General features: G+C 45.5%; 1 protein-coding gene across 3 annotated transcripts in view; it reads left to right on the forward strand.

The window, feature by feature from the left end:
- The window catches only part of LOC117364602 (discoidin, CUB and LCCL domain-containing protein 1-like), a 94,711-nt gene that overhangs the window by 45,225 nt on the left and 28,981 nt on the right, over positions 1-20,505 (forward strand). For 2 of the 3 annotated variants that reach the window (XM_033953970.1, XM_033953972.1), the window contains exons 3-4: positions 11,445-11,582; positions 15,699-15,750. In XM_033953970.1, the coding sequence (XP_033809861.1) occupies positions 11,445-11,582; positions 15,699-15,750 (190 nt within the window). The remainder of the gene's footprint in view (positions 1-11,444; positions 11,583-15,698; positions 15,751-20,505) is intronic. The other variant, XM_033953973.1, reaches the window with a different exon arrangement.

Raw genomic sequence — 20,505 nt, forward strand, 5'->3', positions numbered from 1 at the left:
CCGTTCTGAGCTGCCCTGGGAGAACGGTATAGAAAATTGAATAAATAAATAAATAATATCACTACCTGGCCTGATTTGAAGGGACTTTTTTATTTTATCAGACTTTCTGCTACTGCCATTGTGAACACCGGTTTAGCTATGCTGGATTAATGATTCACAAAAGAAAAGCCTTGGACAAATAGCGATAGGTGACACGCTGAAAAGACCGCCAAAGTAAAAGACTTTGGCGGTCTTTTCAGCGTGTCACCTATCGCTATTTGTCCAAGGCTTTTCTTTTGATATTTCTCCCTTTTATCAAAATGGACCCCTGATGAAGGTTGTCCGAAACACGGACCGTGTTGGGTCCCTTGCCTGGTAAAAGGTTTTTAATTAAAGATTCACCTGTCACAATAAAGTCTGCCTGCATCGTGTACAAAGTCTGCAGATTTTGGTTGGTTTGTTCTGGATTGTTTTTTTACTGCAGATAGTTGGACCTTTGGTTTTTTTCCTTTGTTTTGGTTTAACGATTCACAAGCACATTCGCGTGAAAGAGTCATTTTCAAAACTTTTGTTTTACTTAAAGCAAAGTGGATTGAATTATACAGCAGTAAAGTTACGGAGATAATAGCTTTAACAAGAATAATTGCATTAATTGTAGTTGCAGTGCTTTTATATTTGCTCCAAAAGTATTTATTAGGCAATAGCTTTTTCTCTTTCACTTAAATATTTTTTTCACGTGTTCCTCAATGTACTTTTACTTAAATATATATTTATTTTTTACTTTTGTGCTTTGAATAACACTGATAGTCTGTTCTATCTGTGTTGCTGCAGTCACATTGCTGATAGGCCCTAGCTGGCCTCCACCAGGGTACAAACACTGCTGCCAGTAAAGAAAACAAGTCAGATTCTGCAGCAGAAGAAACCCATGAGGCCCTGACAATTATCTGAAATATTTGGGCGCTGCGTGCCAGCAGGCTCTTGAGTTTCAACATCTTCATACATGGACACTGTGTTTTGAACAAAAAAAAAAAAAATTTCGTCTCTCTGGCAGTGTAAATGAATGACAACAGCAGGGCAGAAGCATAGACGTAGGAGGAGTGTGTGGCGCAGTGGTTGGAGCTACAGCCTCAGCACCCTGGGGTTGTGGGTTCAAATCCAGCGCTGCTCCTTGTGACCCTGGGCAAGTCACTTAATCCTCCAAAGCCCCAGGTACGTTAGATAGATTGTGAGCCCACCGGGACAGATAGGGAAAATGCTTGAGTACCTGATTGTAAAAACCGCTTAGATAACCTTGATAGGCGGTATATAAAAACCTAATAAACTTGAAACTTGATGTATAAATATGTCTATGTTGAAAACCATTTCAGAAAACACTAACTCTGTATTGTAACACCTTTACAGAAGCTCACATATTGTAACACCATTACAGAAGCTCATGTGAACCACTCTGAATTGACTCCCCAGTATAGAAGCTTTGAATAAACAATAAATTCCTGACAAAAATCAGAGTAAAATACAAGAATGAAATTGTGGATGTTTCTAGGTATATATTGGAGATCCAGCACATGCACAGTTACGATGGCATAGCGAGGATAAGGGGCGCCCGGGGCAGTGGAGCCCCTTCCCTGCCCTCTTTCCAGCTCCCCCCCCCTCATCTGCTCCTTCTTTGCCCCTTCCTGCCACGCGTGTGCGCCCCTTCCCTTCCCCCGTACCTTTTTAATGTTCGCGGTGCAAGCAGCAACCCCAACCTGCTCCTTGAGCCAGAGTCAACTCTTCCTCTGATGTCACTTCCTAGGTGCAGGTCCAGGAAGTGACATCAGAAGAAAAGCCGACACTGGTATGAGCAGCAGATTGGGGTTCAGGGGAAGAGAAGCAGAGAGCTCAGAATGGTTTACATGAATTTATTCAGGTACTCAAGCATTTTCCCTGTCTGTCCTGGTGGGCTCATATTCTATCTAATGTACCTGGGGCAATGGGGGGATTAAATGCCCAGGGTCACAAGGAACAGTGTGGATTTGAACCCACAACCTCAGGGTGCTGAGGCTGTAGCTTTAACCAATTCAGCCTCAGGACCTCACGCGAGAAGGTGCAAATTATCCACATACCTCAGAAGAGGCCATATTGGGACCCCTGAGGAAAACATAGTAACATAGTAGATGACGGCAGATAAAGACCTGAATGGTCCATCCAGTCTGCCCAACCTGATTCAATTTAAAATTTTTTTTTTTTTTTTTCTTCTTAGCTATTTCTGGGCAAGAATCCAAAGCTTTACCCTGTACTGTGCTTGGGTTCCAACTGCCGAAATCTCTGTTAAGACTTACTCCAGCCCATCTACACCCTCCCAGCCACTGAAGCCCTCCACAGCCCATCCTCCACCAAACAGCCATACACAGACACAGACACAGACCGTGCAAGTCTGCCCAGTAACTGGCCTAGTTCAATATTTAATATTATTTTCTGATTCTAAATCTTCTGTGTTCATCCCACGCTTCTTTGAACTCAGTCACAGTTTTACTCTCCACCACCTCTCTCGGGAGCGCATTCCAGGCATCCACCACCCTCTCCGTAAAATAGAATTTCCTAACATTGCCCCTGAATCTACCACCCCTCAACCTCAAACTATGTCCTCTGGTTTTACCATTTTCCTTTCTCTGGAAAAGATTTTGTTCTATGTTAATACCCTTTAAGTATTTGAACGTCTGAATCATATCTCCCCTGTCTCTCCTTTCCTCTAGGGTATACATATTCAGGGCTTCCAGTCTCTCCTCATACGTCTTCTGGCGCAAACCTCCTATCATTTTCGTCGCCCTCCTCTGGACCGCCTCAAGTCTTCTTACGTCTTTCGCCAGATATGGTCTCCAAAACTGAACACAATACTCCAAGTGGGGCCTCACCAATGACCTGTACAGGGGCATCAACACCTTCCTTCTACTGACTATGCCTCTCTTTATACAGCCCAGAATCCTTCTGGCAGCAGCCACTGCCTTGTCACACTGTCTTTAGATCTTCAGACACTATCACCCCAAGGTCCCTCTCCCCGTCCGTGCATATCAGCTTCTCTCCTCCCAGCATATACGGTTCCTTCCTATTATTAATCCCCAAATGCATTACTCTGCATTTCTTTGCATTGAATTTTAGTTGCCAGGCATTAGACCATTCCTCTAACTTTTGCAGATCCTTTTTCATATTCTCCACTCCCTCTTTGGTGTCTACTCTGTTACAAATCTTGGTATCATCTGCAAAAAGGCACACTTTTCCTTCTAGCCCTTCAGCAATGTCACTTACATACATATTGAACAGGATTGGCCCCAGCACCGAACCCTGAGGGACTCAACTAGTCACCTTTCCTTCCTTCGAGCGACTTCCATTAATCACCACCCTCTGGCGTCTGTCCGACAGCCAGTTTCTGACCCAGTTCACCACTTTGGGTCCTAACTTCAAGTTGTGGATGGAATTTGTCTCTTTGGATACCAATAAAAGTCTACATCGTCAACATTGGTCTCCACAGTCTTTAACCACTGTGCCACACTCTCCCCTAGCTGGTTTTGTTTCTCAGGACCGTATGGTTCAGTCCTAGTTTGAGCCATACTGTTTGCATTGTCGTGTGGTTCTTGCTTTTCTTAAGGAAATTCAGAACCTCGGATCCATGAATACACTGACATAAAGCCAAAACTGGATCAATCAATGCTGAAAAAAGTGGAGTCTGTTAGTGACGCAAATCAATTGCTGTCAGCCGGTCTGGATTGAATGTCCTCCAGTACAGCATACGAGGTCTGTTCAAAAAGTTCCAGGACTGATTTTATTTTAAAAAAATTTTATACAAACTTACATCTTATTCCATTGGATCTCCTTCAAAGTACTCCCCTTCCCTACATATACACTTTTCCCAATGTTGTTTCCACTTCTGGAAACAGTCCTTTAATGCATCTTCAGGAATCACCAAAAGTTGAATCACACAAGAAGAAGTCAGCAGGGGCCAAGGCAGGAGACAGTAAAGTGACTGGGGAAGAACTGTCATCTCATATTTTGTGCAAAATTCACAAATTTTGACGGCTGCGTGAGTGGGCACGTTGTCATGATGCAGGAACCACGACTTCTCCCTCCACAGTTCGGGCCACTTCCTCCCGATTCTCTCACGGAGTTGTTTCAACACTTTCAGATAGTAATTTTGGTTGATAGTTTGTCTTTGTGGCAGAAATTCAGTGAACAATGCTGTAACTGTCAAAAAAAACTATTAACACCACATTAACACCACTTTGACATTCGACAGAACTTGCTGAGCTTTTTTTGGTCTTGGCGATGTTTTGGTTCTCCATTGAGAAGATTTAACTTTGGTTTCCATGTCATAACCCTAGACCCAAGTCTCATCACCAATTAACACTTTATCAAGAAATATTTCGTCTTCATTTGCCTGCTCAAGAAAATTCTGACCATTACGCAGTTGTTTTTCTGGTCGTTGATCATCAACCATGGAGCAAACTTTGCCACAATGCAAGACATCCCCAACTTCTCTATTAGAATGTTATGGCATGAACCAATGGAGATGTTGCATTCCTCTGCCAATTCTCTAACAGTTAATCATCAATTAGCGTGCACAAGAACCCTTACTTGATCAATATAATCATCATCGGTTGATATTGATGGTCTCCCAGTTCGCGAATCATCTTCCATGGATTCACGATCATTTTTGAAACGTGAATACCGTTCAAAACACCTTCCACAACTCATGACCTAACTCGTGGCATGTTCCCCATAAGCCACTTTCAACATGTCATAAGATTCTGGAGTGGTCTTACCCATTTCAAACAGAACTTCACGTAGCACTGCTTATTGAGGTCGTACATGATGAAAAATAGCCGATCATGAAAACACATTTGCACAAAAACTGCTGTAGCTTGGAGACGAAAATAGATATCAACAAATGGAAAAAAAGGAGGTTACTCATGAGGTTTCAAGCTACTCAACACAGCCTAGTGCATCTCAAAAGAATAATTTTTGAGGAAAATTTGCTGTGCTTTACCTCCTTGGCTAGAGATAGAACTGCCAATGTACCAGGAGAGATTTTAGGCCACTGCTGGATTTCTGCCAGTCTCATCTTAGTGCATTATGGGACATGCAGCATTAAGTTCGGTGAGTAGAATAAAGGACTACAAATACCACACTGCTTTTGGGTTTCCTGTTGAAAAGCAGAATTGGGAAGCAATCTCCCTTTAGAAACTGGTCAACCTAGGGTTACCAGGTGTCCAGATTTATCCAAACATGACCTCTTTTTAGAGGACTATCCAGATAGGTTTTCAAAACCCAGCAGTTTGTCTGGGTTTTGAAAACCATTGAGCTCGGGGCCACGTCTATGCTTCTGCGGCTGCAACGTGATGTCACAAGCATGCGTATCATCACATCACACGTGTGGATGCCCTCCAGACGTGGCCCTGATGAGACGAGGTTTATTTGGGGCCAGGGTTGGGGGAGGAACGGGGGCAGAGCTGTGAGCAGAATGTGAGCGGGGCAAGAACAGGACAGGGCCACACATCCTCTTTTTTTAAAAAAAAATAAAAATTTGGTAACCCTAGGGCAACCCTTTAGAGACTTGAGCTTTACATTTTTGTGCCGGTCCTAAGCCCCCAGTCTTGTTCCCTTCATTGCTGTTAACGCTCTGTCTTGGTCTCTGACCAAGCGCTGGCATTCCTGTCCCTGTTCCCAGCATTTAACCATTTCAAATTAATTTCAATATAGTCTCCAGGGCCCTGACTTTATTCTCACACACACATTGTGATTGCCCTGCTCAGCCAAGAATCGGAGTTCAGCTTCAACAGACTGCAATCACAAAAAAAAAAAAATTCAAAACCAGGAAAAGAATTCTGGGTATTGGAGTGAACACTTGTGAGCTGGATCCATTTTAGTGGTGAGCGAATAACTTGAGTCAGCACTCAACATTAAGATGGTTCCTCCGTGTTTCTCACTCTGCTCTAACTCTGTACCTTTGTGAGATTCTGATCCAGTTCTGCCTTCCCGTTCTGGGCCACGTAGGTCTAATTTTTCTGTAGAAACACACGGGGGGAAGGGAAGCGGTGTGCGCATGGCAGGAGGGGGCGGGAAAGGAGTGTGTGTAGATGGTGGTGGGTGGAGGGAGGGACGCCACCCACCTGGGTGCCTCTCAACCTCGCTACGCCACTGGTACAATGTATTCATCCTAATTGAAGAATGACTTTGAATCTTGTTTGATTCTCTCAGGACATCTGTATCTGGTTTATGTGTGCTGAAGCGGTATATAAGACCTCTGACTCTGTTTCTTGGTAGCACTAAACCAGTGGTCTCAAACTCGCGGTAGTTTCTTGATCATATGTCTCTTTAGCTATAAATGACAATATTATTATTAAGACTTAGCCAAAAGGAAAGATTTATAAACTATAAAGAATTTTACCTCATGCAAAAATGTCATTTCTTTAATAAGACATTAACTATTTTTTCTGAGGCCCTCCAAGTACCTACAAATCTAAAATGTGGCCCTGCAAAGGCTTTGAGTTGGAGACCAGTAGCCTATAGGAAGAGGAGATGCAAATGTTAAGAGCCTTAGCCAATAAGGAGAGGAGGAGATTGTGGATGGCCATCGTGTTATTATGTTTCTGTAATCATAAAGTTCTATGACATCACAATGCAGGTGTAAAGAGCCTTAGCCAATAGGGAGAGGAGGAGATAGTAGATGCTGTGGATGGCCATCGTGTTACTATGTTTCTATAACCATAAAGTTCTATGACATCACAATGCAGGTGTAAAGAGCCTTAGCCAATAGGGAGAGGAGGAGATAGTGGATGCTGTGGATGGCCATCGTGTTACTATGTTTCTATAACCATAAAGTTCTATGACATCACAATGCAGGTGTAAAGAGCCTTAGCCTATAGCAGTGATCTCAAACTCACGGCCCATCAGGTACTATTTTGAGGCCCTCGGTATGTTTATCATAATCACAAAAGTAAAATAAAAGAGTTTCTTGGCCATATGTCTCTTTAACTATAAATTACAATATTATTATTAGGACTTAGCCAAAAGGAAAGATTTATAAACCAGGGTCATTGGGGTGGGCAGACTAGATGGGCCGTGGTCCTTATCTGCCGTCTATTTCTATGTTTCTATACAGAGTTTTACCTCATGCAAAATTGTCATTTCTTTAATAAGACATTAACTATTTTTTTCTGAGTCCCTCCAAGTACCTACAAATCCAAAACGTGGCCCTGCAAAGGGTTTGAGTTGGAGACCACTGCACTAAACTGTTTATCTGCAAAGTGTGACCAGACACCTGACAGGTTTTGCTATGAGTGGCATTTGCAAGTTGGCTAAGTCTCTCCAGAGGCTCTGTTTGCACATCCTGTTTCACAAGGTGAAATCTGTGAATTAATAAACCTAGCTTGACTTGGTGATTGTGCTCTAAGCCAGTGTATCGCAAACCGTATGCCGTGAGACGCCGGCAAGGAGAAGAGGCACCGGCTGACTGCTTACAGGATATGCCTCTTGCGACGAGAGGCACATTCTGTAGGCAGTCAGCCAGCGCCGACGACTCTCCTCCTCTCCCTGCATCTCCCCTCCTCCAGGATCCCCCACTGGCGGAGTGATAGGTTCAGGGTCGCAACCAGAGGTCCTCCGTGCATGCGTGGATGTCAGTGTGATGACATCACGCATGGGCATGATGTCATCGTGTTGACGTCTGCACACTTCCAGATGCCTTTCGGCTGCGGCACTGGGTTTAGTGTACCATGGCACTGAAAAGTTTGCGGGACACTGCTCTAAGCTATAGTAATCTCGGAGGGCCAAAATTGAAACCTAAAATCTAAAAGCACCTCAATTGCCTTCCCCTGATGGATTCTGAGCAGCGTCTTGGATGAGAGATCCTAGTCTATTTATTTTGATTTATTTCCCACCCTCCCAGAAAGCTCAGGGCAAGTAACAGTAGAACAAACACAGTTTCTGAGACTGGGGGTAACAGAGAAACCGGGAGGGTGATAGAAACAGAGGGAAGCTAGGTACGATAATTAAGGCTAACAAATTATGGTTCATAGACAACGGCGCGAAAGACAAAAGCGCGCGCCGACAATTGAGCGCAGTGCGGAGGTGCGCGCCGCACAAAATTACAGTTTTTAGGGGCTCCGACGGGGTTTTTTATTGGGGAACCCCCCAGTTTACTTAATAGACATTGCGCCGGCATTATGGGGGGTTTGGGGGGTTGTAACCCTCCACATTTTACTGTAAACTGAACTTTTTCCCTAAAAACAGGGAAAAAGTTAAGTTTTCAGTAAAATGTGGGGGGTTACAACCCCCCACAACGCCCCACAACGCGGCGCGATGTCTATTAAGTAAAGTGGGGGGGTTCCCCCCCACGCCCCCCCATCGGAGCCTAAAAACAGTAATTTAGAGTGGCGCACGCCTCCGCGCTGCACTCAATTGTCTGGGCGCGCCTTTGTCCCGGTGCGCTTTTGACCTGACACCACAAATTATAGTCAAGGAACAGCGTACAGGTACCTTAGGCGAGGATCCAAGTTCAAGAAGATATTAATATGTTATCATGTATGATACCATAACAATTGAGCGAAGGACAATAGCGCTCCAACAATTGCGCGCAAAATGTATGATCACCGCAGGTCCTGCTGCTTTAAAGCCTTACCATTAGCTCTGTGAGGGGGGGAGGTATGGGGGGAACCCCTCTAGTACATGTACAAGTTAGGGGGTGGTTTGGGGAGGGGCTCCAGATTTTAAGGAATGAGCTAGCTCAGGGGTAGGGAACTCCAGTTGGATTTTCAGGATTTCCCCAATGAATATGCATGAGATCTGTTTGCATGCACTGCTTTCAATGCATATTCATTGGAGAAATCCTGAAAACCTGACTGGAATACGGCTCTCAAGGACCCGAGTTCCCTACCCCTGAGCTAGTGGAATGATGTCTTTCTGCAATCACACTTTCAGATTTGGTGGTGATACATACTGTGTTCCACCATACCATGAACTCTACCTTGGCTAAGTTCTTCCAGCAATGCAATATATTTTTCATAGCCAAAAACAATAGGATAGTAAGCAAGCGAGCATTAGGTTCTGAGAGAGCTTGTATGAGACCCTGTTGTCCAAGTACAATCATTTTGAGATGTTAGGAATTATCAGGAAAGGAATGGAAAACAAAGATGAGAATGTTATAATGCCCCATCTCAAAAAAGATATAGTAGAATTTGAAAAGGTACAGAGAAGGGTGACAGAAATGATAAAGGAGGTTGGGACAACTCCCCTATGAGGAAAGACTAAAGGGGCTAGGGCCTGGAGAAGGACAGCTCAGGGGAGATATGATAGAGGTCTGTAAAATACTGAGTGGAGTGGAAAGGGTTGATTTATTTATTTATTTATTTATTTATTTATTTATTTAGATTTATATCCCGTTCTCCCAGTAGCTCAGAACGGTCTACAAGTAAACATACACAGTAGAAGTAATTAGGCAAATAAGATGTACAATAGGTTTAGGTGCTTGGACATACAAAATTGTGCAATATTTATCAGGGTACAAACAATTTTTCAGAGTACAGACAATTTATCAGAGTACAGACTAAGAGAGGACTATACTGAAATTTAGGAGAAGTTAAAGGGGAGAGAAGAGAGAGGTGGGGTTTAAGGGGGGGTGTAGACTGAGGGAGATCTTTAGTTGAAGAGGAGGGTCTTTACCATTTTACGGAATGTCAATAAAGAGTTCTGTTGCCTGAGTTGGGGGGGGAGTTTATTCCAGAGATGTGGGATGAAGTGGCTGTAGGATCGTTTGCGGGCAGTTTCTGAGAGGAGGGACCTTCCAGGGGGAATGCATAGGCGTATTTCTGATTTTGAGCGGAGGGAGCGAGTGGGGGTGTAGATGGGAAGCTTAGATTTTATGTAGGAGGGGGTGGTGGCATAAATTCTCTTGTGGGCTACTGCTAGGGCCTTGAAAGCACAGCGCTGGCTAATTGGGAGCCAGTGTTCAGCGCGGAGTGCTGGGGAGACGGGATCATGGTAGTTGAGGTTGTGTAGGAGGCGGATAGCTGCATTTTGGACACGTTGGAGGCGTTTGAGATTATTTTTGGTTAGTCCATTAAATAGGGAGTTACAGTAATCCATTCTGGAGAGGACATATGCGTAGAGGAGTTGGGCGAGGTCAGGTGTGGAGATGTAGGGTTTGATCCTTTTCAGTTGGCGGAGGTAGTAGAAGGAGGTGGAGATTACTTGGGATATGTGGGCAGATAGGGATAAGTGTCCATCTAAAGTTACTCCTAGGCTGCGTACCTGATCTGTTGCCGTTAGTAGAGTGGATGTGAATCGCTTGTTTATTCTTAGGACCAGGGAGCTTGCAGTGAAGCTACTACTGTGAGTAGTAGATTTAAAACAAACCAGAGGAAATATTTATTCTCTCAATGTGTAGTTAAGCTGGAATTCGTTGCCAAAGAATGTGGTGAAAGCAGCTAGCTTAGCAGGGTTTAAAAGAGGCGGAAAATTTCATGGCGACACCAGAAAGTATTTCTTCACAGAGAGAGTGGTTGATCATTGGAACAAGCTTCCAGTGCAGGTGATCGAGGCAGACAGCGTGCCAGACTTTAAGAATAAATGGGATACCCATGTGGGATCCCTACGAGGGTCAAGATAAGAAAATTGGGTCATTAGGGCATAGACAGGGGGTGGGTAAGCAGAGTGGGCAGACTTGATGGGCTGTAGCCCTTTTCTGCCGTCATCTTCTATGTTTCTATGTTATTCATTCCTAAAACAAAAGTTTATAAGCCATTATTGAGATGTATTAAACGCACTATTGCCAAATAAGAAAGACACAGTACACAAATAAGGGGAATTGCAAGAATTCAAACATAACTATGTTTATGTTTATTAAAATTTGGGGTTCATAGACAACGGCGCGAAAGACAAAAGCGCGCGCCGCTCTAAATTACAGTTTTTAGGGGCTCCGACGGGGTGTTTTGTTGGGGAACCCCCGCAGTTTACTTAATAGACATCGCGCCGGCGTTATGGGGGGTTTGGGGGGTTGTAACCCTCCACATTTTACTGTAAACTGAACTTTTTCCCTAAAAACAGGGGTTACAACCCCCCACACCCCCCACAACGCCCCCACAACGCGGCGCGATGCCTATTAAGTAAAGTGGGGGGGGTTCCCCCCCCGTCCCCCCCCGTCGGAGCCCTAAAAACAGTAATTTAAGAGTGGCGCGGCGGCACATGCTGCGCTCAATTGTCTGGGCACGCCTTTGTCCCGGCGCGCTTTTGACCTGACACCAAAATTTGGTATCCCACAATTTACAACAGATCAGTGGATGGTGGAAGTTTTCTTATTCCAATATCCGGAAGAGAGAGAGACCCTGCGCATCCCAACTACAAATGCTCTATATTGGTCTATCACTATCATAGGACTAGCTATTATGATCCAAACACTGTAGTGACAGCCTTGTCTTAAACTTTCCATTTCTCAGGCCCTTACTGCGGGACTCGAAACTCAGTGCCCGGGGATTTTAGGGTCAACTCCAGTGCCGTGACGATCTTGTTCAATAGTACCGTCCATCGCTCAGGCCGAGGCTTTCTGCTCTCCTATGCCAGCGCTGACCATCCAGGTAAGGGAAGAAATGCATCCGCATGTCTGCAGAGGGAGATGTCAGTAATGCGGAACAGGCTGGCTGTTTGGGGGGGTGGGAGGGTTCTTCTCGTATCACCAGAATCAAGTTGCAGATTTTCAATTAGCCCCTAAATTAAGAAAATGAGCCTGATGTTTTAGAAAGATGCTTCTTAACCCCCAGTCCTCTGGGCACATCCTGCCAGTCAGGTTTTCAGAATATCCACAGTGAATATGCATTGCCTCCCTGGTATGCAAATCTGTCTCATCCGTATTCATTGTGGATATCCTGAAATCCTAACTGGCTGGGTGGATCCCAAGGACTGGGTTAAGAAGCAACTTTATTTAAAATTTTTTATACCGCCTAATCAGACTTCTAGGCATAAGGTAAATTAAAATAAAATTAATTAATTAGTGGCTAAAACATTACTAGGGTAGATTAGTACACGAGACCAACAAGAGACGTACATCCACAGGGGGGGAAGAGGGGAAGGAACGGCAGTATAGAATGAAAAGGAACATGGAAGGGAAAAACATAGTAACATGGCAGCTACCTCATCTCCTTTCTCCTGCCCCAGGATCCAGCATCCCACCTCCCTTCAATCTACCTCGGTATCTTCACCAGCGTAGCAGCTATGCACATCCAATGCCTGTGTTGGCCCTGCAGGCTTACCTCTTGCTGATATCACTTCTGTTTTCTCTCTGACAGGATGCGGTGGAGTGAACCCTGCAAGGCTTTGTGTAGGCAGGGTTCTGTGTCTCTACTGTTGCCTGCAAAGATCCTGAGATAGACCAGGAGGATTTCCAGGGCAGGGGGAAATTCTTGGATCCAGGGGCAGAGTAGAGGAAGACAGATGCAGGACAAAGTGGTGGTAGGGGGGTAGTTTTGAAAGGCCCACACCTGTGGGCCCAGCAAAATTAGAGATCTAGCTACGCTACTGACCTATCTCTGCACCTTCTTGTAAAATTCATACTATGTAAGGTTAGGCAGAATTTAGCATTCACATGTGTGTGTGCACACATATGCTCATATGCGTTGTTCTGATGCACATAAACATTAACGTAAGAAGACTTGAGGCGGTCCAGAGGAGGGCGACGAAAATGATAGGAGGCTTGCGCCAGAAGACGTATGAGGAGAGACTGGAAGCCCTGAATATGTACACCCTAGAGGAAAGGAGAGACAGGGGAGATATGATTCAGACGTTCAAATACTTGAAGGGTATTAACGTAGAACAAAATCTTTTCCAGAGAAAGGAAAATGGTAAAACCAGAGGACATAATTTGAGGTTGAGGGGTGGTAGATTCAGGGGCAATGTTAGGAAATTCTACTTTACGGAGAGGGTGGTTAATGCCTGGAATGCGCTCCCGAGAGAGGTGGTGGAGAGGAAAACTGTGACTGAGTTCAAAGAAGCGTGGGATGAACACAGAGGATCTAGAATCAGAAAATAATATGAAATATTGAACTAGGCCAGTACTGGGCAAACTTGCACGGTTTGTGTGTCTGTAAATGGCCGTTTGGGGGAGGATGGGCTGGAGAGGGCTTCAATGGCTGGGAGGGTATAGATGGGCTGGAGTAGGTTTTAACGGAGATTTCGGCAGTTAGAACCCAAGCACAGTACCGGGTAGAGCTTTAGATTCTTGCCCAGAAATAGCTAAGAAGAAAAAAATTTAAATTAAATCAGGTTGGGCAGACTGGATGGACCATTCGGGTCTTTATCTGCCATCATCTACTATGTTACTATGTTAGCTAGTCGAGCGCCTCCTAAATAGGTACCTAATATTAGGTACCGGTTACAAAATTTGGGCCTAAATGCATAATTATAAATAAAACTAAATAAAAAAAGAGAGAGAAAATTAACCAACGTCAAGTCTAACCAAGAGTAATCCTGTAGGACAATAAGGAGACTCGGGACTTCTTGAGGAAAACACATTATAACTGGCTCTAGTCTTTTAACTGGGAACCCAGTTGCATGCCTAAGCCATTTATAAACTGGGGGGATAATGCAGATTTCACCTTCCGCTGCACTGGTTTCCAGTATAAGTCCTCTCATTGGAATTTTTAAAAATGCTGTTTTGTAGAAGAGGTCTGCCACTAAGGGGCCAGATTACACTATTGGCATTTCCTACCACAGTCGCATCTACCCCTCCAGCTGTGCTGCAGCTGTAAGACGGACATTTCCTGTTCATTTCTCACCCATCCACATCCTCAGGCCTGGGTCAGAACTCTTGTGATGTCTAAAATGGCGATTAGTTTCCCTTTCAAGGATATATGAGCCCATGTTTTTAGGCTTTCTCTTCTCTTGTTGGCGTTCAGACTGGGAGGGAGTTCGCCAAGAATTCCTGCTATGCTGCTGGAAGCACAGAGACCTTTGAGTTCACCTCTCGTCCAAACTCCTTCATGGGCTTTGAGGAATCCTGTGAGTGGGTGGGCTGCCGGGAAGCTGGGCCGCTGAGATTTCCACGAGTCATTTCCTCTGGCAGCTTAAAATGCAAAGCAGACTAAAGTACAGTCAGAGACTGACTCGGATGCTCGGAGGTTTTATTGGGACATCAGTCTGGCAAATGACGCTGGTTTTGATCATCTCCCGAGAACAACCACAGCCGGCAGGTCCAAAGGGTTACCAGATGGCTCCAGATCGTTGGAAGGTTGAGTCACTTCTGGTTTTGTCTAGTTGTCTCTGACTTGTCCTGTTTTTCTTAGACACTAGTATGCCAAGTTCATAGATTTTCTGGGATAAGTCCAGGACAGGTTCAGGTTGTCCCTGATGACCTGAAATCATCTGGCAAACCTCATCCATACCCAGTGGAGAGTTAGGATGAGTGAGCAGACGTACGCTGCAAGGTAATGGATTGATGGAAGATAGTGTGTTGTACCTCTTTGCTTAGTCAAGTTTCAAGTTTTATTTTGGTTTTGATAAATCGCTTATACAAAATACAACTTTAATAAAAAATGTAGGCATATACCGTTTAATTTTTAAATATAATAGGTTAGACTGACGGACTTACAGACTAATGGATACATAAGGTAAGAAAGGGCAGAACTACAATTCAATTTTTTAGAATATAGAAGAGAACATGAATGGAGAGAACATTAGGGGGGGGGAGAATAGAAACTGAGGAAAAGCTAAAATAAACTTTGAACATAATTAAAGATGAAAAGCATCTTTAAAAAAGAAAACTCTTTAAGTTACTTTTAAAACGACTCAAAATCATTTTCCTCTCATATGTTGAGGCATACTGAGAACATATCATGTCGATGAGTTCCAATAACTTTCAAGGGGGTTTTGATTAGTGGACTGAAGAGAACGCAACGTATTGTGAGGGATAAGTAAATTATTAGTGAATTGAGGTTCATTAGTAGACAAAGTTTTAAATACTAAAAGTAAAATTTTAAAAGTAATGCGGTGATTAACTGGGAGCCAGTGGGATTTGATCAGAAAGGGAGTGACATGATCGTATTTTTTGCCATTATGAATCAGTTTAATGGCAGTATTTTGGATCATTAGTCTTATCCAGATCATCTGGTCTTATATTTAAAAAATAATAAACATAGCTTGTATCTAGGACTCATTATTACAGGACTTCTTGCCGAGATAATGATGTTATGCCTTGGAGCAGAGAGGGCAGTTATGTCTGCTGAGATGCCCGTATGTGATAGGCGAATAACCCTAACAATGGAGTGCAGGTGTGGCCTAGTGGTTAGAGCTGCTGTCTCAGCACCCTGAGTTTGTGAGATTGATCCCAGCCTGCTCCTCGTGACTCTGCACAAATCACTTAACAGTTAGATTGAGTCTGCCGGGACAGATAGGAAAAATACTTAAGAGTACCTGATTACTACTTAATGTATTGTAAACTGCTTTGGGTGAATCTCTTCATGAAAAAGGCAGTTAATAAAAATAAGAGGAGGAGGCTCACCTTCCAACCCAAATCCGTTAAGGATATAAGACTTAGCAATCGTAGTCTTATGGAGGTTGATGCTTCCTTACAGTCTGGGTACATTTTGTGGGAGGTTGTTGCTGACTTGTGGTTTGGTTGCTTTTACTTTGGATATAGTTTGAAAGAGTCAAGGTGACGGACTTTTGTCACCAACTCATTCTTTTTATCGCTTTTCCTGTAGATTTGATTTCCTGTCTGGATAAAGGCACCTATTATCTCAAAGAGCAAGTCAGGTGAGAGGAGGATCTGGGGGACTTTCAGATCTGCAAATCACAACTTCTCAGGAGAGAGGGAGAGGGTGTAGAAGATCTTTTGAAAGAAACGTTCTTATTTATCACCATTTTGTGCGTATTTGAGTAATGCCAGAGTATTTTGGTAGGGTCCAAACTGAGACGGTTAACAGACCGGAGTGCCGCTGTGAGCGTGTTACTCTTGTGACGCATGACTTAAGACAGAAAAGTCAATCTGCAAGTGTAAAAAGCTTTGAATGTTTCTATACTCTTCCTTCATCCTTTCAATCTCGCCATCACCGCTGCCTCCCTCACTTACAGTCTTGAGGCAATATTTGAATCTGTTGACTGCTCTTCAGGCTTCAGATAACCCTAGCCTAGCTTCAGATCTTCCCAATGCTTAACCTCCTTTGTATGCGGCAAGAGTGCTGCTCCAAGTGCACAAAACCCCACTTCTCTTCCTCTAAATCTTTGGTCTACAGTCCAGCTGCATGCGTAGTCTATTGTTAACGTCTTCCTACTTCCAGTGTCTTAGTCCCCTTCTTGCAAACCTATTCTGAACACTCATCTGGGCATTCCTTGAATGTAAGATCCTTATCTTCCTTACCATCCCCCAGCTTCATAACTAACCTCTGGAATCTCTAACCAGCGCCCATGTCGGCAGCCATCTTAAAAATGGCTGCCGATCGCTTGTCAATCACGCGACAGCACCAATTAGAGAATCATGCCTCAAGCACTTACGTAGGCGTGATTCTTGCAAAGACAGGCGCCAGAAATGTAGGCTTGGAAAACCCTGACCTACATTTCTGGTGCCTATCTTTGCCAGGGGATCACCTTCACAGCCTGCCATCAATTGATCATGGCAGGGGAATCCCCTATCAGCTGAGCTGCCAGGACTCCCCAAAACCGTGGCTGCAGGGAGTCCTGCCAAGTTTCCAAGTTTTACTAAGATTTGATATACCGCCTTAAAAAAAATTGTCTAAGAGGTTAACATCAAGCTCAGCTGATCAGATTCCCCTACCCTGATTAGCTGAACCGGCAGGGAGATCCCCAATTCCTCTCTCTCTCCCTCCTTCCCACCGATCCCCCCCAGTACCCTTCCAAGAAGAGACCTGTCCCCCGAGCCTGACATCCCCACATACACACACCCCTTGTATCTTTGATGGACAATTGGCAGGAGGGATGCCCATTCCCTGCTGCTGCTGCTGGCAGGCCTGCCTCATCAAAATGGCGGGCCTTCCCCTTCCCAGTGCACCCTGTGATGCACTGGGTGGGCCTAAGGTCCTGATTGACCCAGGAGGAGCCTTAGGCCCCTCCCAGTAAATCCCAGGGTGCAACGAGAAGGCTCGCCATTTTGACAAGGCGGATCTGCAGGAAGGAGGGAGTGGGCATCCCTCCTGCCAGTTGTCTATCAAAGATACAAGGGGGGGAATGTCATGCTCGTGGGAGGGGTCTCTCCTTGAAGGGGTACTGGGGGAGATCGGTTGGTGGGTGGGAGGGAGAAAGGGAGGAATTGGGGATCTCCCTGCCAATTAAGCTAATTGCAACAGGAGAATCAGCAATCAGCTGAGCTGGCAGGACCCACTGAAGCCACGGTTTCGGGGAGTCCTGCCGGCTCAGCTGATCGGGGATACCTCTGCCGCGATCAGCTGATGGCAGGCTGTGGAGGGAATCCCCAGGCCAAGATAGACACCAGAAATGTAGACAAGGGTTTTCCGGGCCTACATTTCTGGCACTTATCCTTGTGTGAATCACAACTACTTAGGCGCGCTAGGCTGCCTAATTCCACTTCCGACGTTGGCGTTGGGCGGCCTAAAACGCCTACTGTAGGCATGATTTTGCCACCTTTTATTTAGGCCCTGATAGGTGCTTTAACCCTGACATTTTTTGCTGGTGTTCTTCAATTAACTTTAGGTGCTGGTTTTAGAATTTCTCCCTGCTGTTCTCAATACTGCACGCTGCACCTCTCATTCAGCTCACTCCATGTAAAATCAGTATGGCTGTATGGCTTTGCTGGAAATATTTCTTTCACTGCCCCTAATCTCTTGGAACTGTTTTCTATCTTGCATAGGGTTACCATATGTCTGGGAAAACCCGGACATGTCCTCTTTTTAGAGGACTTTCCAGGCGCCCTGAGGGATTTCCAAAACCTGGCAGCCCTGCCCACAATGAACGCCCCCCAAGCTCGGAGGCCACGTCTGGAAGCCTTTGAGCATGCGTGTCCATCACCGTGATGAGGTCGTGCAAGCATGCACGCACACGCATGTGACATCATTGTGTCTACAGCTGCACATGCGCAAAGGCTTTCGAATGCGGCCTTCGAGCTTGGGGGGGGGTCATGTGGGGGCAGGGCTGGAATAACAGGGTGGAGCCAGAGGCAGAACAGAGCGAGACTGGGGGCAAAATGGGGAAGGGCCAGGCGTTCTCTTTTTTCAGAGAGGAAATCTGGCAACCCTAGTCTTACATCTGTTTTCTGCCCCCCCCCCCCAGTCATATCTTCCTGTTCGCCTGCTAAGGTAAAGTAGATGAGGTTTGATGTGCACAGATAAGGCTAGATCTCAAGCTGACCTAATCAGTGGTTTAGCAACTGTGCCAGGTGGGGGAGGGGACTTGCTTTTGATTACTGGAGCAAGCTCCTTCTTCTCACACTGACAGATAGGGTTGCCAAATGTCCGGATTTCCCCGGATATCTCCTCTTTCTGAGGACGTGTTCGAGGGTACAGCTGGCTTTTCAAAGCTTCTGACGTCGGGACGGCGTCTGCAAATGTGAACATGCGCGATGTCATCGCGTTGCATGCGCGATGTCATCGCGTTGCATGCGCGATGTCATCGCGTTGCATGCGCGATGTCATCGCGTTGCATCCGCGCATGCACGGATGTTGTCCCGACGCATGAACAGGTTAAGGGGGTGGGGCTGGGGGCGTGCCTGGGAGCGTGGCCATGGGTCCGGATTTTTCTTTGGGAAAATCTGCTAATCCTACCGACAGGGGCCAGGGATGCTGCAGCATTGATGTTCAGAGCCCCTAAGGGAGGGAGTCCCATCCACTTAGCTTCATAATCAGGCTCATGGCCAGGCATGGGAGGCAAGGCTAGTTGCAGGGGGTTAGGTCCTCCTCTGATGACCATGGCTGAGGCCTCCTCTGATGATACAATTGTAATGTAATGGCTGCAATAAAAAGATCATGTGAGCCTCTGCTACCACAACTATGGCATAGAGTGCTGGCATTCTGCTCTCTCCCAGGCAAGGTTCCCCAAGCAGTTGCCTATCATGCCTGCCTAAGGATAGGCTGTGGCTCACTAGTAGAGCTGCTGCCTCTGCACCCAGAGGGTGTGAGATCAAATCCCAGTGCTGCTCCTTGTGACCCTGGGTAAGTCACTTAATCCTCCAGTGCCCACTGCTATGAATGCCAAAGCCACAAAAAGGTGGTATTCCCTTTCATCAAGCTCAGTATCCTGTTTTCAACAGTGGCCAAGTACCTGGCAGAAACCCAAAGAGTAGCAACATCCCAGAGCTGAGACTGTGATGTCATAATGCCTCATTCCACCAATGCCTATCAGTGATATCACCAGTGCCTATCAGTGATATCACCAGTGCCTTATCAGTGATATCACAATGGCTTGATTGTCCTATACTCAGCTCACATAGGAATTGCCATACTGGGACAGACTGAAGGTGGGGCTCACTGGTAGAGCTGCTGCCTCTGCACCCAGAGGGTGCAAGATCAAATCCCAGTGCTGCTCCTTGTGACCCTGGGCAAGTCACTTAATCCTCCAGTACCCATTGCTCTGAATGCCACAAAAAGGTGGTATATAAGTCCCCATTTCCTTTCATCAAGCCTAGTATCCTGTTTTCAACAGTGGCCAACCCAGTGGCCAAGTACCTGGCAGAAACCCAAAGAGTAGCAACATCCCAGAGCTGAGACTGTGATGTCATAATGCCTCATTCCACCAATGCCTAAGAGCCAGCCTCATCAGTGATGTCACAATGCCTTGATTGTCCTATACTCAGCTCACATAAGAATTGCCATACTGGGACAGACTGAAGGTGGGGCTGACTGGTAGAGCTGCTGCCTCTGCATCCAGAGGTTGCGAGATCAAATCCCAGTGCTGCTCCTTGTGACCCTGGGCAACTCACTTAATCCTCCAGTGCCCACTGCTTTGAATGTCAGCTTTGAATGCCAAAGCCAACAAAAAAGGCAGTGTACAAGTCCCCATTCCCTTCCCTTCTCTCCCCTTTCCTGTGGCCCTGTTCTGGAAATGTATGGACTAGATTCTGAAGGAAATGACAGTATGTGACGGATTATAGAGGGATGAGGAGGCTAAGGGGGAATATAGCATCAAAGGGGGAATAAAGTGAAAGCAATTTTATAAAAATACGACAGAGATTGTTATTCTGTGTATCAAGTCTGTCTTCGATCAGGCCTGGTTTTCACTACATCCCTAATGAATAGTCATCAGATCTCTTCGCATATACTTAAACCCAGAACTAGGGTTACCAAATGTCTGGGGAAAACCTGGACATGTACTCTTTTTGAGAACTGTCTAGGTGTCTGGACAGACTTTCAAGTCCTGGCAGTTTGTCCAGTTTTTGGAACACCCCAAGCTCAGGGCCGTATCTGGAGGGCCTCTGAGCACGGATATGATGTGATGACATCACACACATGCATGTGACATCATTGCGACATATCCATGCATGCTTGGGGGCTCTCCAGACGCAGCCCGGACTCAGGGAAGAAGAAATGAGGTTTTTGGGGGGCG

This window comes from Geotrypetes seraphini, chromosome 8 (assembly GCF_902459505.1).
Source record: "Geotrypetes seraphini chromosome 8, aGeoSer1.1, whole genome shotgun sequence".
Classification (NCBI taxonomy): domain Eukaryota; kingdom Metazoa; phylum Chordata; class Amphibia; order Gymnophiona; family Dermophiidae; genus Geotrypetes; species Geotrypetes seraphini.